At 34.7% G+C, this 17,345-nt stretch overlaps 1 protein-coding gene across 1 annotated transcript; it reads right to left on the bottom strand.

The window, feature by feature from the left end:
• Positions 1-12,560: 12,560 nt before the first annotated feature.
• LOC120155831 (sucrose transport protein SUC2-like) lies at positions 12,561-15,167 on the bottom strand. The gene is made up of 4 exons (XM_039167291.1): positions 13,931-15,167; positions 13,144-13,207; positions 12,986-13,029; positions 12,561-12,901 (listed from the first exon to the last, which is right to left on the bottom strand). The coding sequence occupies exons 1-4, from the start codon at positions 15,140-15,142 to the stop codon at positions 12,728-12,730; spliced, it is 1,494 nt and encodes a 497-aa protein (XP_039023222.1). The 5' UTR covers positions 15,143-15,167; the 3' UTR covers positions 12,561-12,727.
• Between the last annotated feature and the right edge of the window lie 2,178 nt (positions 15,168-17,345).

The following is a 17,345-nucleotide window of genomic DNA, read 5'->3' on the forward strand; positions in this document are numbered from 1 at the left end:
AGAATAGAAGTTGTTGAAAATTTGAAAATCAATAATTTAAAAAATTTGTATAAAGATATTTTTTAATAGAAAGTTGCTAGTTTTATTAAAAATAGAAAATATTCGGAATTGTAATTATAATGAAGGTTTACAAGTATAATCGTACACGTAAATTAAAATATAATTAGGACATTTTACTCTAACCGTTGACACAAAAAACAAGTCACATAGATCACACAAATACCGAAGAAGGAAAATATTAAAAAACCCTAAGGAAAACTACTTGAATGACCACTCAATAATGGGGTCGGTATCAAAATGACCATCATTTTCAATTTTGTTTCAATATGACCACTAAACTATTTAAATGATATCATTTAACCCATCTGCCGTTAAAATCTAATAGAAGGGTGACGTGACAGAACATAAATTTATATAATTACACATTCGATCCTCAATACTTGTATATTCTATTAATTTAGTTCTAATTTAAATTTAATTTTATAAATTAACCCTTGAATAAGGAGGTGACACGTTTCAATACAAGGTTATGAAACATGTCATTAGTGTCATGTGTCACCGACTAACATGCATTTAGGACTAATGACATGTGTCATGACCATATATTAACATGTGTAACTTCCTGATTGAAGAGTTAATTTATAAAATTAAATTTAAATTGTAACTAAATTAATAGAATATAAAATTTTGAAGATCAAATGTGTAATTATACAAATTTTTGTTAATTGTCATGTCACCTCTCCGTTATATTTTAACGACAGATGGCTTAAATGATACCACTTAAATAGTTCAGTGGTCATATTGGCGCAAATTTGAAAATGGTGTCATTTTGATACCAACCCCATAGTGGGTGGTCATCCAAGTAGTTTACCCAAAAACCTAATCAAAAGGCTCGAACAAAATATAGATATAAACAAATCTGACTACATTGAAAAATGAACTACAAAAATGGATGAAACTACTGAAAGACCACTGACAAATCGCAAATCAGAGTCGAGCAATGTGAGAAAACTATTCACGAGTGTAAATCGTATATCTAAACTAATATGAGGGCCCAAAGCAAGGGAGATCAGCATGATAACAAATAATCACTATCTTGATTAGTCGTGGCAATGTCAAATCCATCCCTAAGAAAAAAGATAAACGAAAACAACGACCAAACGACAAAAAACGTACCAAAAGGTAAGGGTGTTTAATCGGTCGGTTCGGTTAACCAAACAAACTTAACTTTCAAAATTTCATTGAATGATTTTTTTTTTGCTTTAACCATTAACCAAACCGAAATTTTTTCGAAAATAATTAACCGAACCGAACAAAGTTCGGTTAATCGGTCGGTCAAACGAATTAACTGAAATTTTGTTAATTTGGTCGATTAGTTCAGTCAATTAATTCAGTTAAAATCGAAATTTAAACACTCATAAAGATATTAATATATAAATTATATACTAAATATTTTAAAAAAATTGGTTTGGTTAATTAACTGATTTCGAATCGAATTAACATATAACCAAACTTTTAAAAAGTCATTAACTGTTAGAAATTGATTAACGAAAAAAATTTCGATTCACTCGGTTAACTGAAATTTTGAACACTCTTACCAAAAGGTAGAGAAAAATGTGCTATAAAAACATAGTATAAAAGAAAAAAGAGCAACATTGATGTTGGTGTTGCCTTCTACAACCAAAGAAGAAAAGGGAACAACACTGAGGTTGATGCTGCCTTCTACAACCAAAGAAGAAAAAGGAACAAGTAGCTAAAAATTTTAGGATTGAAAGAAAATGCTTAGTTTGTATAAAGAGAAGTTAAGAGAGTGTTTGGGGGTTCGCGTGTGTGTATAAAAGTTATACGATATAATTTTCTTTTATGTATTTGTACTTTTTATGAATTTTTATATAGAATTATTATTTATGTTATTCATCAAAGTAGACAAAATCAAATCACATTAAATTTCATATTTCATGTATTTCATATTAATCTTATATTATTTTTGTAACATCCTAATCCAGTATGACCCAAAGGTTAATTGACTATGACGTCACACTGACCACCGAAATGGCTAACCCAAAAATTTTCTTTTTAAAATAATATATTCTTCCACATGAATCCATATATTGACATAAACAACAAAATAAATACAAAATGCTTGTTATAGATACAAGAACCCACAAAATGACTTGAATTTAAAAGTTACAAAATATTTAAACATATCGTTTTGACTCGACATACATGAATCTATATATTGACATAAACAACAAAATAAATAAAAAATGTTTGTTTACAGATATGAGAACCCCAAAATGACTTGAATTTAAAAATTATAAAATATTTAAACATATCGTTTTGACTCGACATACACGAGTTCATTTACAATACATGCCCACTAAATAACAAGCTGAGACATACTCAAAAGCTGGTGGCTGGCTATTATAAGGTTTAGGCAATGACTCTTTCCAAAAGCTTCTTCCACTAACCTGCGTAAGGAAACAAATTCCGAATAATGAGCTTACAAGCTCATTGCCACACTAATAACCAAGCTATATTATATGCATCCTCTAATTTACATGCTTATAACATAAAGGTTAGCATACGAGTATGCTAAAGAAATCATACATACAAAGGTAGGTATCATGGTGCGACTGAGTTACATCTTGGAGCTCGTGCACCCTTCTGTCCTACCTAGGGTAGAATCCGGAATTCTACATTGTAACTGCACACCCGACTAACTTGCTCAATCTAGCCTTGGGGCATCTACGCCTAGTTAGCAAAGAAGCGCTTAGAGTACTATCTTCAAGTTGGCCAAAACTTAGCATATAATCATGTCCCTGTTCTAGAGTGATTCGAGTATCCGTCTTGTTTCCGGAACATCACATAAAACAAGTCTTAATGTTCCTTAAGTTATAAGGTTTCTAAGTGAAATTCATAATATTAATTATGTTCTCACTTGATGTCTTATTAGAGGATTTAATAATAGTTTGGGTCCCTCAATAATACTTCTAAAATTTCCATAAGTATTTAATTTGAAGACTAAGTTGGTATCAATATTGAATTCATCAGTATCGATACTGACCTAAGAGTATCGATATTCTTCCTAAAGTATCGTACCAACGGCTTAGAATTCAGTTATGATGAATATGAATTATCGATACCCCTATGGGAAGTATCGATACTCCCATGAGTATCGATACCAAAATTGTATTATGAAATATGAGTTTTGAGACCTCTTCTTTAGGTATCTAAACTGAGCCCTTAAGTATCGATACTCAATGCATGAGTATCGGTACTCACACTTTAATACCCATTCATTTAAGTCTTGCAGAAGAATAGTATCGATATTGCTCCCCCAATATCGATAATAATGCCCGTGAATGCCCTGTTTGGGCATATTAAATCCTCTATAAACCATTCTAGAGGCCCTAAGGAGGTCCTCAAACATCATTATTATATTGTTTGAGTTTATTAAAGTCATAATGAGTCATTATAACACTAAAAACACATAAATCCATGATTTACCATAAATATGCTTATAACCTCCAAAAGCTAATGCAATCTACACTAATGTATAAAAAGAGCTTACAAATGGTTTAGGAAGGTTGGAAGGGTGTTACCCTAAGTCTTGGTAGTTGGAAAATGCTTAAAATCACCCAAGAGTTAACTTCTCCTTACCCATTGCTTTGGAACTATCTCAATCTCTTTCACTTTCACAACATAAAAATGGTGTTACTAATCTATTATGAGACATTTTTAAGTTTAAAAACACTTTCTAATCTTCAATTACCCCCAAAATAAATTAGAATCCCCTGGGTTCTTCAATTTCTTCTAAACTCATTTTTGCTTCAAAGCTTAAAACTTAACATATAGGGCTTGAAATGAAGCTCTTGAAAAGGAGAATAACTTTTTTACTTTAGATAACCCAACTAAGTGTTGAAATCTTTAAAGATTCAATCTTTGTTTCACTTGAAAAAGGGAAAATGAAGATAGAAAATGAAAAGAAGAGGAAGAGTGTTTAGTGAGGAAAAAATAGGAAATGGTTCACGTTGATATCATAAAAAGTAAAGGGGTTTTAGCTATTAATTTAAAAAATGGAAGATTTACACTCTAGGTCATATTCCTTTTATTTCATATTAAAATCACCCTAAATCTTAACACTTGGGCCCAAGCCAAGTCCAATTCTAATTTAATTAGATCCATATTATTATAATCATTCCTTTGAGCTCCATCTATGGTTCTCGAGGTCAACTCGAAGTACTAATCCAGGATTTGGGGTATTACAACTCTCCTCTCCTAGTAAGAAATTTCGTCCTTAAAATTTACCTGTGTAGAAGAGATGTGGATACTGAAGTTGTATGGTTTCCTCGATTTCCAAAGTGGCATATTCGATACTATGATTCCTCCATAACACTTTCACTAAAGGGATCTTTTTGCATTGCAGCTCTTTTACATCATTTGCCAATATCTTTATCGGCTCATCCTTATACGTCATATCTTGACTTAACTCGATTTGCTTTACAGGAAGAATGTGGGAAGGGTCAGAACGATATCTCCTCAACATAGATACGTGAAACACATAATGGATACGTTCCAGCTTCCAGCTTCGAAGGCAGGGCTAAACGAAATGCTACGGGTCCAATCCTCTCAAGAATATCGTATTGTCCTATAAAGCGTGTAGTTAGTTTTCATTTGCACCCAAAATGAAACACCTTATTCCATGGAGATACTTTAAGGAATACCTTGCCACCCACAAAAAACTCGATGTCCTTGCGTTTTAAATATGCATAAGATCTCTATCTATCAGAAGCTTCCTTTAATTGATTCTAAATCAACTGAACTTTCTCCTCAGTTTCTATAATCAATTCGGGACCTACTAACTTTCCTTCAATAAGCTCGGTCTAACAAAGGGGATTCCTATACTTACGTCTATATAGAGCTTCTTATGAAGCAATTTGGATACTTGTATGGTAGTTGTTGTTGTATGCGAACTCCACTAGTGGTAGGTGTCCTCCTAAATACCTTCAAAGTCCATGATCGAGCACCTAAGCATGTCATCGAGAATATGAATAGCACGCTCTGATTGACCATTTGTTTGGGGGTAGAAAGTGATACTAAAATGTATCTTGGTGCCTAAGTAATGGTAAAATGCATTCCAAAATCAGGAAGTGAAATGGAGGTCTCTATTAGATATGATCGAGCTCAGATCGCCATGCAATATTACTATCTCGCGGATATACAACTGTGCTAACCTCTCTAAGGTGAAATCCATTCGCATTGGGAGAAAATGAGCTGACTTCGTTAACCTATCCACGATAGCCCATAGTGCATCATGCTTTTGCCTGGTTATAGGTATCCCAGTTACAAATTCCATAGTCAATCTCTCACACTTCCATTGAGGAATCTAAATCGTTTAAAGCAACCCCAAAAAAAACCTGGTATTCCGCCTTAACTTGCTGACATATTAAGCATTTCACTACAAACTCAGGTATTTCCCTTTTCATACCCAACAAAAAATATAACGATTAAAGCTCTTGGTATATCTTATTAATCCTTGGGTGAATTGAAAGTATATTGTAATGTGATTCATGAAGAATCTTGTTACACAACTTTTCGACTGCAGGAACACATAAACAACCTCTAAAAAATAATATATTTCCATCTTTTAGCTCAAAACTTGGGGCCTCACCTCGACGAACTTGTTCCACACGAGCCCTCAAGAAATCATATGAACCTTGCAACCTCTTGACTTCACCCACTAACTCAGGCTCTGCTCAAAGTTCTACTAATAATCCTACACGCTCAGACAAATTCAGCTGCTAACAAAATCTTAAAGTCTGACATCAACTTTCTGCTCAGCGCATCTGCCACTACATTATCCTTTCCCGAGTGATAGTCAATCACACAATCATAATCCTTTAACAAATCTACCCACCTATGTTGCCTTAAGTTTAATTCTTTCTAGGTAAGCAAGTACTTGAGACTTTTATGGTCCGTGAAAATATGACACTTTTCCTCAAACAGATAATGACTCCATATCTTAAGTGCAAATATTAAATATGCTAGTTCTAAGTCATGGGTAGGATAATTACGTTCATGCGGCTTGAGTTGACGGGATGCATAGGCTACCACATTTCCCTATTGTATAAGTACACACCCAATACCATTCAAGAAAGCTTCGTTGTACACTATAAATTCTTTATCGGATTCTGGTTAGGTTAAAATTTGTGCTTGGGTTAGAACATACTTTAATTGCTCAAAAATCTTATAGCATTTTTCATCCCAAACAAACAGAACTCCTTTCTGAAGTAACTTTTTCATTGGCGCGACTATCATTGAGAACCCTTTCATGAACCGACAATAATCTCCTATAAGACCTAATAAACTATGAACTTCCATCACATTCCTTGGTGGTTCCCACTCCAACACTGTTTGAATTTTCTGAGGATCAACCCGGATGCCTTCAACTGATACTACATGGCCTAAAAATGATACTTTGAAAAGCCAAAATTCACACTTCCCAAATTTAGCAAACAATTGACGATCTCACAATGTTTGCAAAACTACACGAAGGTTTCGGTCATACTTATACTTTAATCGTGAGTACACCACAATATTATCTATAAAAATCACCACGAACTGGTCCAAGTACGGGTGAAAGACACAGTTCATCAAATCCATGAATGTCGCTGATGTATTGGTGAGTCCAAACGACATCACAAGGAACTTGTAATGGCCGTACCTTATTTCAAAATTTTTCTTGGCTATATCGACATCCTTAACTTTCAAATAGTAATACCCTGCCCTTGGGTCTATCTTTGATAAAACACAAACTACCTTAAGCTGATAAAAAAAGTCATTTATTCTAGGGAGAGAGTATTTGTTTTTAATGGTTAACTTATTTAGCTGACAAAAATCGATGCATAACCTCATCAACTCGTCTTTCTTCATTACAAAAAGAACAGACGCTCCCAATGAGAGATGCTTGGTCGAATGAAACCCTTCTCTAAAGCTCTTAAAGTTAGACCTTTAACTCCTTGAGCTCTGTCAGTGTCATGCGATAAGGTGCAATGGACATCGAAGTGGAACTCAACAAAACATCAATACTGAATTCTAATTCTTGGTTTGGGGGTAACCCTGGTAAATCTTCAGGAAATACATCTGGAAAATCTCTGACATTTCTAACATCCTCAATCAAATAATTAAAACTCGAATGTCAACTACACGGGCTAGGAAATCTTTATAACTCTTCTTGATCATTCTCTATGCCTTGATTGCTGAAATCATTCATAAACACCCAAGTTTTCCACTACTCATCACTATCTTAATGACATCATCATTTCTAAGCTTGAGTCGTCTGACCTTACACCTTAAACTTGCATCGTGTTTTGAAAGCCAATCCATGCCTAGAATCATATCAAACTCTCTGAACGACAGCTTCATCAAATCGGCGGGGAAAATCTGACCATAGACTTTAATAAGGCAACGATGATGGATCTTGTCGACTAGGAAATCTAGCCTTAGTGGACTAGACAACCTAACTCATATCTCTAAGTCCTCAGCTGAAATGTTTCTTTCTTGAGCTAGGTCATAACATATATAAGAATGTGTAGACACTGGATCTATCAATGTTGTAATCGAAATGGAAAACACAGTAAAACACATGAAATCTCATCGCCTAGGTCATACTCCTCATAAGCTCGTACGACGTACTGACGAGAAGCTATTCATATTTTTGAGCCGGCCATAGACCTAGCGGCATCCCTACCATGTTGGCCTGAAGCATAACTACCACCTCTCGAGGGTCCTTAACCCCTCTAATCTAATTGAGTGAACATTCGAGTCTAACTCAGAGTGGTCCTCTATGCCTATGGACAATCCCAAATAAAATGATCAAGTGAGCTGCAACCATAACATCATCTAGTCCCAAAATGGTATACTCCTAAATGTTTCTTCCCACATGTGTGACAGTCTGGATAAGGTTCCTTATTGAACCTCCAAAACTAGCTACTAATAATGTCACTAACGATCTCCACTTATGGGACTATGATCTACCCCCGTGGTCTTAGCTCTGAGCCGACTTCCTAGATTGATTCATTGGGGTCCTCCATGAACCCTGAGAACCTCTGACCCTCTTGGCTAACGTATGAACTGACCTCGAGGACTGTACTGCCCCTGACTCTTCTTTGGAACTACACTGGACATTCTAGCTCCTATTCCCACGACTTTTTCAATAGTTTTCGCCTAGTAAACTAATTCAGTAAAGATTCTAGGAGGGTCGACGGCTAGCTGAGTGAGGATATCAGGTCGAGGCCCTATTTAAACCTTCTGCAATTATGATACTCTGACGATATCTTTTTTGTGCATATTGACTCAGCCAAAGAAATTCCCTCAGCCAAAGAAATTCCCTCTCATATTCCATCACCGATCGGTCTCCCTGCTTAAGATGGAGAAATTTGTCCCTTAGGTCATCAATATAAGCCTCCTTAATATACTTCTCCCTGAATTAAGATAGAAAAAGCTCTCATGTTGGCCTCTTCGGCTCCACAACTAACTCGACTGTTTCTCACCAGTAGATGGTGTCGCTCTTTAGCAAGGAGATAACACAATCCAGATTACCCTCAGGGGTTAGATGTAATTGCCTAAGGGTGTGAAGGGTCTCTCTAAGCTACTGATTTGCTGTAATAATATCATCGTCTCCCGAGCCAAAGAATTCAATCGTCTTATATCAACGCAGATACTCTACCAAAGACTCCTAATGTGGTACTACTGTAGGGCTGGAGGTACAGATAGACGAGGTGGCACGACTGAAGTCCTAGGTATAACTCTCACTATGCGCCTCAATGTCATCATCGAATCCCTAAAAAGGTCATTTTATTGACCTTGTCATCTCTCAAAACCTCAAACTCTGTGTCTAAGACAAACTCATCCTCAGAGTCGCCTGCTAAAAAGGGATGACTCTCTACTTTACCATCTTGACTATGATCTGAACCATCATCCATACCCATACATTAAAATATTAAGGAAAAGAAGGGTTACTATAGCTATTCCAGACTCAAAAGTAGATCTCAAAATTATAGGGGCATGTATGTATATAAAAATTTACCGACTCTAACCCATAAGTCCTAGGAACGACTAAACATGGACGCTCTGATACCACTAAATATAACGTCATAATCCGTATGACACAAAGGTCAATGAACTATGATGTCACACGGACCACCGAAATGGCTAACCTAAAAATTTTCTTTTTAAAATAACATATTCTTTATCATGAATCCATATATTGACATAAACAACAAAATAAATACAAAATGCTTGTTTATAGATATAAGAGTCCCCAAAATGACTTGAATTTAAAAGTTACAAAATATTTAAACATATCGTTTTGACTCGACATATACGAGTTCATTTACAATATCGGAGCTCATGCACCCATCTATCCTATCATGGGTGAAATCTGAAATTCTACATTAAAACTACACACCTGGCTAACTTGCTCCATCGAGCTTTGGGCATCTACACCCAATTAGAAAAGAAGCGCCCAGAGCACTATCTTAAAGTTGTCCAAAACTTAACATACAATCGTGTCCTTGTTCTAGAGTGATTCGAGTGTCTATCTTGTTTCCCGAATATTGCACAAAGCTAGTCTTAATATTCCCTAATTTATGGAGTTTCTAAGTGAAATTCATAATATTAATTATGTTCTCACTTGATCTCTTATTAGAGGATTTAACAATGGTTTGGGTCCCTCAATAATACTTTTAAAATTTCCATGATTAATTAATTTGAAGATTGAGTTGGTATCAATATTGAATCCTTCACTATCAACACTGACCTAGGAGTATCGATACTCATCTTAAAGTATCGATACCAATGGCTTAGAATTCAGTTATGATGAATATATAGTATCAATACCTCTATAGGGAGTATCGATACTCGACTCTTAGTATCAATACTCCAATAAATATAAGTACCAAAATTGTATTATGAAATTTTTAGTTTCGAGACCCTTTCCTCAGGTATTGAAACCAATTGTTAGGATTTACGATACTCGATCAATCAACCGAAAATGAGCCAAGAGGGGGTGAATCGACTTTTTGAAATTTTAGGGAAATAAAGAGAAATGATACAAAATATTTTCATAATGATTTATAATGGTTCAAATTCCTCAATGAAGTCTACATCCACTACCTTAGCTCCTCACGGAGGATTTTTAACAAATTCACTAATTTGTTATTTTTTTCTAGCTCAAAAGTAACCTTTACAATTTCCCTATCTTTTTAATGGCTAAGATAGAACCAAAACACCTTTTACAGAGGATAAAAGATTGTAAACAAAAACCTCTCAAAGGAAGGTGTTTACACAATTAAGCTCACTAAAAATACTATGTACAAGAGAAAAGAAAAGATAAAGAGTAAAAAAAGCTTTTCTCTTGGTGATCAATTCTTGGATAGGTGTTGTGTAACCTTCTTCAAGAGTCTTGAACTTGTTTTTATATGTTGAAATGAGTTTCTAGATGTTTCTAGCAGTTGGAGATGTTTTGGAGCTGTTAGGGATTAATTTTTTGCAAAATAAAATTGTCCAGACAAGGGAGTATCGGTACTCGAGTTATGAGTATCGATACTGCTCTAATAAAAAATAGCCGTTATATGACCATTGGAAAGGGAGTATCGATATTGGGGTTTAGGGTATCGATACCTGCATAGTATTGATACCAAATTTGCATTCTAGAATCTAAACACATTTAAAACCAATGGGCAGTATTGGTACTACAATGAGAGTAACGATACTTCCTTTACCTTGAGTATTGATACTACAAGAACAATATCGGTACTTGTTCATGTGGTATCGATACTGTAGAGTCAATATCGATACTTCTAGCACAAAAAATATTTTGTGTTCAAATTCAAGTTTTGTGGACTTTGAATTATTTTTGAAAACTTTGCATAAATTCAATCTAGTCCAAAAAACATTTTGCCCTTAAATTTTTATATCAAAATAGGTTCAACATCGAGCCCTTAGTATCGATACTCAATGCATGAGTATCGGTACTCATACTTTAATTCCTACTCATTTAAGCCTTGTATAAGAACAATATCGATACTGCTCCTCCAATATCGATATCAATGCCCATGAATGCCCTGTTAGTGCATATGAAATCTTCTCTAAACCATCCTAGAGGCCCTAAGGAGGTCCCTAAACATCATTAGTATATTATTTGAGTTTATTAAAGTCATAATGAGTCATTATAACACTTAAAACACATAAATCCATGATTTACTATAAACATGCTTATAATCTCCAAAAGCTAATGCAAGTTACACCAATGCATAAAAAGGGCTTACAAATGGTTTAGGAATATTAGAATGGTGTTATCTCAAGGTCTTGGTAGCTGGAAAATGTCCAAAATACCCAAGAGTTAACTTCTCTTTACCCCTTGCTTTGGACCTCTCTTCAATTTCTTTCACTATCATAACATAAAAATGATATTACTAGCCAATTATGGGACATTTAGAAGTTTAAAAACATTTTCTAAGCTTCACCTTACCCCCAAAACAAATTAGAATCCCCTAGGTCCTTCAATTCCTTCTAAACCCATTTTTGCTTCAAAGCCTAAAACTTAACATATAGGGCTTGAAATGAACCTCTTGAAAAGGAGAATAACTTCCTTACCGTAGATAACCCAACTAAGTATTGAAATCCTTAAAGATTTAATCTTTGCTTCACTTGAAAGAGGGAAAAATGAAGAGAAGAGGAAGAGTGTTTGGTGAGGACAAATGGAGAGTGGTTCACGTTGATATCATAGAAAATAAGGGGTTTTAGATCTTGATTTGAAAAATGGGAGATTTACACTCTAGGCCCTCTTCCTTTTATTTCAGATTTAAAAATCAACCCCAAATGTTAACACTATGGCCCAAGCCAAGTCCAATTCCAATTTAATTAGATCCACACTATTTTAATAATCCTTTTGAGCTCCATCTATGGGTCTCGGGTCAACTCAAACTACTAATTCAATATTTGGGGTATTACAATTTACTTTTTTAGTTAATAATTCTTAACCTTTTTTCTTAAAAGGCCTTCCTTACCGTCACTTTAACAACTAGGGCGGATGCACTTGGCTTTGCAAGAGATCAAATACATATCTATTATTTTTTAATAAATAATTAAATATAATTCAATATATTAAGTGAAAAAAGGGGAAAATATTCATAGTCATTTTATTAAAAAAATGAGTATTACTTTTTTTAACTTCATTTTTAAACTTCAGGCTCCGTCACTGATAACAACTCTCTCTAGGCAACCTGATTTATGCTCCGACCTCAGTTGCTCCCAAACAACATATTACCTTTGAACCCATACATTATCTTAATGGGGTCTTCTTTACTCGAATGGTGTCTATCTTTTTATCATTCGTTCCAACAGATATCGGTTAATTCGATTAGAGAAGATATGTAAGAAAGCAAACATAACTCGACGGTTATTTCCAACTTTCATTGATCAAAGGCCCATATATAGAAATGCAAGCTTAGATTATACAACATTAAACAGATGGTTTCTTTTCTGTTCTTTTCCCTGCAAACTTCCCTACATGTAAGAAAAAGCCTCTTAAAAACAATACATAAGGATGCATGGGACTGAGCCATGACCGCATTGCATCATCACAAGCAAATATTATGTGGAAGAAAAAAACAACCTACACACAACCGGCACATGCATGCAAAAGGCTACCGATCGAGTACTAATGGCCGCCGCCCATTCCCGGTGAGAGGGATACTTGTTTCGGCGGGTTCGGCAATGCCAGTATCGCCAACAATCCACTGACGGCCGCCGTTATTGACCCGAACACAAAGGCCGGCAAGTTGCCTCCCCCGAATGCATCATCCAATGGCCCACTAACTACTGATATAAACATCTGCAATTTTTTTACACACAAATCAATCATCTTTCCAGTTAAAAGTGCTCATAATCATGAAAATCAAATAGACTAGTGTATCACCTGTGGGATAACTATAGACATGTTCAACACTCCTAGAGAAAGACCTGCCTTGTTCAGAAAGTTTCATTGAATCAGTATATGTATATGTATATGTATATGTATATGTATATGTATATGTATATGTATATGTATATGTATATGTATATGTATATGTATACCTTGACCACCACCAGCAGAAGAGCAGTAGATGGATGCCAGAGCGAATGGGATACTGAATGTTACCTGCATGAAGACGAGTTGTTATTGGTAATCATGGATCAGTCAATTGTTCCGAAGACTTTTCAACTCGTAGAAAATGGTTCAATTATTGTACTCGGTTTCTTAATGTTTATGAAATTAGTGGTTCTTTTTTACTAGTTTACCGTGTAATTCAAGATAAAGCAACATACCAATACACGTATATCTTTGTCTTTGACTATCATTTTCAAGACCACAATCGACTCTGCGTGGATTAGGATGGACATTTGACCCGGATCTTATCGGTTTCGATCTAATTTGACCTGATCGATCGAGTTTATTTTATATTAAAAAATTTGGATACAAGTCTTTTTTTAAAGATCAGGTCAGATTAAGGTTTAAGGTAAAAAATAGAACCAATCTGACCTGATATAACATTTTAATTATCTATTATATATTTATGGATAATTACAATAATACACACTTTAATATTATTAGGTTGAGAAGGATTTAATTTTCGAGTCGAATTTAGGTGATCTAAAAATTTGACCCAACTATAACTAGTGGCGGATGCACTCCCGGATAAGGTAGGCAAATGCTCACCTTAAAATCTGATTTTTCTTCGGATAATTAACTATATTATTGATCATTTTTACCTTAAAATTTTATTTATGTTAATCTTATAAACAAATTTATGTTAACGTATATATACTGGCATACAATAATGGTTAGAAACGAAAGCGAGAGAAGAGAGAGAGATGGACTAACCGCAAGTGGAATACCCAAAATTCCGAATACAGCCAACGCAGAGCCTAGAACATTAGCCGGAGGATGGCCAAACTCGGGTCCGGCACGATGTCTCCAAGCCTCGGCAGCCTTGGTAATCGCCACCGTCGACGCCAAGCACGCACACAAGATAAAGTTCACGACCCCCCACACGTTTTTTACCCCACCGATCAACCGCCCCACCGGCTCCAACGCCAGCGACGACAACCCCAACACGACCGAGTTGATCATCAGCCCCAACGAACCCTTCCGAACTCCGTCGCCATAATTCTTGACTTCGTGCGCGTTACCTTTCACTTTCCCTCCGTACACCTCCGTCCCCATCCAGTCGGTGTCGAACAAAAAGAACGGGAACCACGCCATCCAGTTGAGGCAAGTCACCAGCAACAATATCCACATTGGCTTCTTCAAGCTCTTGAAAGCGGACACGACCTCGCCGACGAACAGAGACCTTTTCTCTGTTTCTTCCTCGTCGACTTGCTTCGTGAACGGAGATTCTTTGACGGTTGTCACGGCGGTTACGGTGACTAAGACGAGGAGTATTATATCGATGATGAAGCATGATTTGAGATTGGCGCAATCAATGTCGCAGGCTCTTGTTTTTGTGAAGGGGAAGATCTTGTAAAGGCGGGAGTAAGAACCGGCGGCATAGCCCAAAACGTTTCCAACCGCCATGAAGAACGAGAACCAACCGTTGGCCGTCCTCATCTTTTTGTGGTCGTTAGCCGATAAGTCGGCGAGTAGGGCCCGGCACGGACCTTGCAACATGTTGTTAGCGACGTCGAGGATCCAAAACCCGACGACAAATATCGCTACGGCTCTCGGTTTCGTCGGTTTCTCCAACGAATCGCCTGCATGGTGACCCATGTCTTTAGCGAAACCGATGAGGAAGACGGCGATGGAGACCGAGGCGGCTCCAGAGACAATAAAGGGTCGGCGTCGACCGAACCGGGAGGTGCAACGGTCACTGTTGTAACCCACGATGGGTTGAACAAGGAGGCCGGAGATTGGCCCGCAGAGCCAAATGAAAGACGCCCATGTGTGGGGGACGCCGAGGGTCTGGGCGTATGGGGTTAGAAGAGACAGCTGAAGAGCCCAGCCGAACTGGATGCCGGCGGCAATGGAGGCGACGGTGATGATTTTCCTTATCGAGCTTGGAGATGGCGGAACTCCGTTTTCCATTGTAGTTGCCATGTGTTTTATCTGTAAAACTAGACTCCTTTGTGTTACTAATATATAAACATTCTTCCAAGCTGAAAAATACTAAAAACAACAATAATATTTTAAAAAATAAACATAAATTCTTGTCTCTATCATATGATTTTCATGTCTGTAATAAAATATATTTATTATAAAATATAAAAAATATAATTTTAAATTAAAATTATTTGAAAGTTTTTTATTTTCTTAAGATGTTAAAGTTGTTGATTATGTACGTGAAAATATATTTATTGATAAGGAAGTAAAATTATGGATCTATTGACTATGTTACTTCCCAATTATAACGTTCAAACAACTAATTTTTCGGATCTTTTATTATAACGTTCAAACAACTATATCTAACGTTTAGTTTTCGTTTCATTTTAGAACCTCGTCGTTAAAAACTTAATGCATTCAGTACCTAAATTATCAGTTTTGGTCTGCTTTAATACCTAAACTTTCAATTGTTTTCAAAATTTAACGTTAAATTTTGACGGGTACTGAAATAAAGCAAAAACTAAACTTTAAGTATGATTTTAATTTTTTTTGAAAGTTTATATATTAAAATAGATCAGAACTGATAGTTTAGGTATTAAATATATAATTTACCCTTTTAGTTTTATTATCCCTGGATCATACAATCATTTCATATGTACAATTTTTAATAATAATAATATAATAAGATATAATTATAAATTAAATTATTGGATTTCACCAAGAAATTAAATTTTATGTGGATAAAAGGTTTTCAGGCAGAAAACGACCACTGAAGACTTTCCAAGCGTGTGTGAAGATCACTTGTCTGAATTCCATGTTGTGATGATTCGTTATATCCTTTTAATTATTCTTGGCCACGTCAATCTTATGCTAAAGTCCATTTTCACCCCATTTTCTACATTATCCATCATGATTCTGCTCTCACCACATCATTAATAGTTGAAATTATTCTATTCACACATAAATTATCATAAACTAAAGGCCATTAATTTTTATTCTTTCATACTTAAAATAATAAATTACGGACCAATCGAATGGTAATCAGTTTGATATCGTTTAAGTAATGTCTCGAGTTCAAGTCATTATGTATGTAGAAAATCTCTGCTGGGAGACTCACACACCAAAACTAGGTGTGCGCCGCGGGTCGGTCTAGATTAGTTAAGGCAAAGCGTTAGAACCGAAAGGGTAACCAAAACTAATAATAATAAATTATGGGAAAAAAGTTAATTATAGAATCTTCAACACATTTATCTGTGTATATGTCTTCAAATACTACGTTATCGAATTAAGTTATTTCGGTCATTGAAATTTTAAAAATTATAAAATGATTATTTATTTATTAAATTGTTATAAAACGATTGTTGTAAAGTTATAATAGTGTCGGAGTCTGATAAATTTAATGATCATTTTGTAATAATTAGATACAATTTAATAATTATTTTATAATAGTTCGATGAAATCTAATGTTTATTTTATACCTTTTACAAGTTCAATGACCAAAACGATCATTTTGACATAGTTTAGTGACTTTTGATATACTTTACCTTAATTCAGACATAAGTTTTATTTGATTTGATTAAAATTTTATTATACATTTAATAATTTGAGTCTTTTAAAATTTTAATAAATTAATTTATGTAAAATATATGCCCTTTTATTTATAAAAAAATAAACTATTTTATTAAAAAATCAAAAGGTGAAATAAAATAATAAAAAATACATGACTTTTTCCCCTCCAAATCTCAAGAGATATTAATTATTATTTTGATGCCAAATTATATATATATATATATTGATAATTAAAATAAATACTTTAAGATTAACCCACATCATTATTTTAACTATTATATACTTTATAAATATATATATATAAAGAAAAAAAGGAAAAAAAACATTATCATTAGTTTGTTGGGATGAGTAGTTAGAGTTTTTAATAAGATATAATTCAAATTTTGATATTGTGAATTGAGCAAATTGAATTAAAAAATCAATATCACTTAATAAATCTTTGTAATACATAATCTAAATTAATCGGTGTTAAAAAAATTAAAATAAATATTTTAAGATTAACCCAAAAGTTTAAAGTTAACTTACGTATTTATTATTTAATCTATCAATTTTAGTACCTAAGTTTTCAAAATTTTCAAAATCATGTCTAAGGTTTAGTTTTTGTTTATTTTAGTACCTCCACCGTTAAAAA

The sequence above is a fragment of the Hibiscus syriacus genome, unplaced genomic scaffold (genome assembly GCF_006381635.1).
Source record: "Hibiscus syriacus cultivar Baekdansim isolate YM2019G1 unplaced genomic scaffold, ASM638163v2 tig00111208_pilon, whole genome shotgun sequence".
In the NCBI taxonomy this organism is placed as follows: domain Eukaryota; kingdom Viridiplantae; phylum Streptophyta; class Magnoliopsida; order Malvales; family Malvaceae; genus Hibiscus; species Hibiscus syriacus.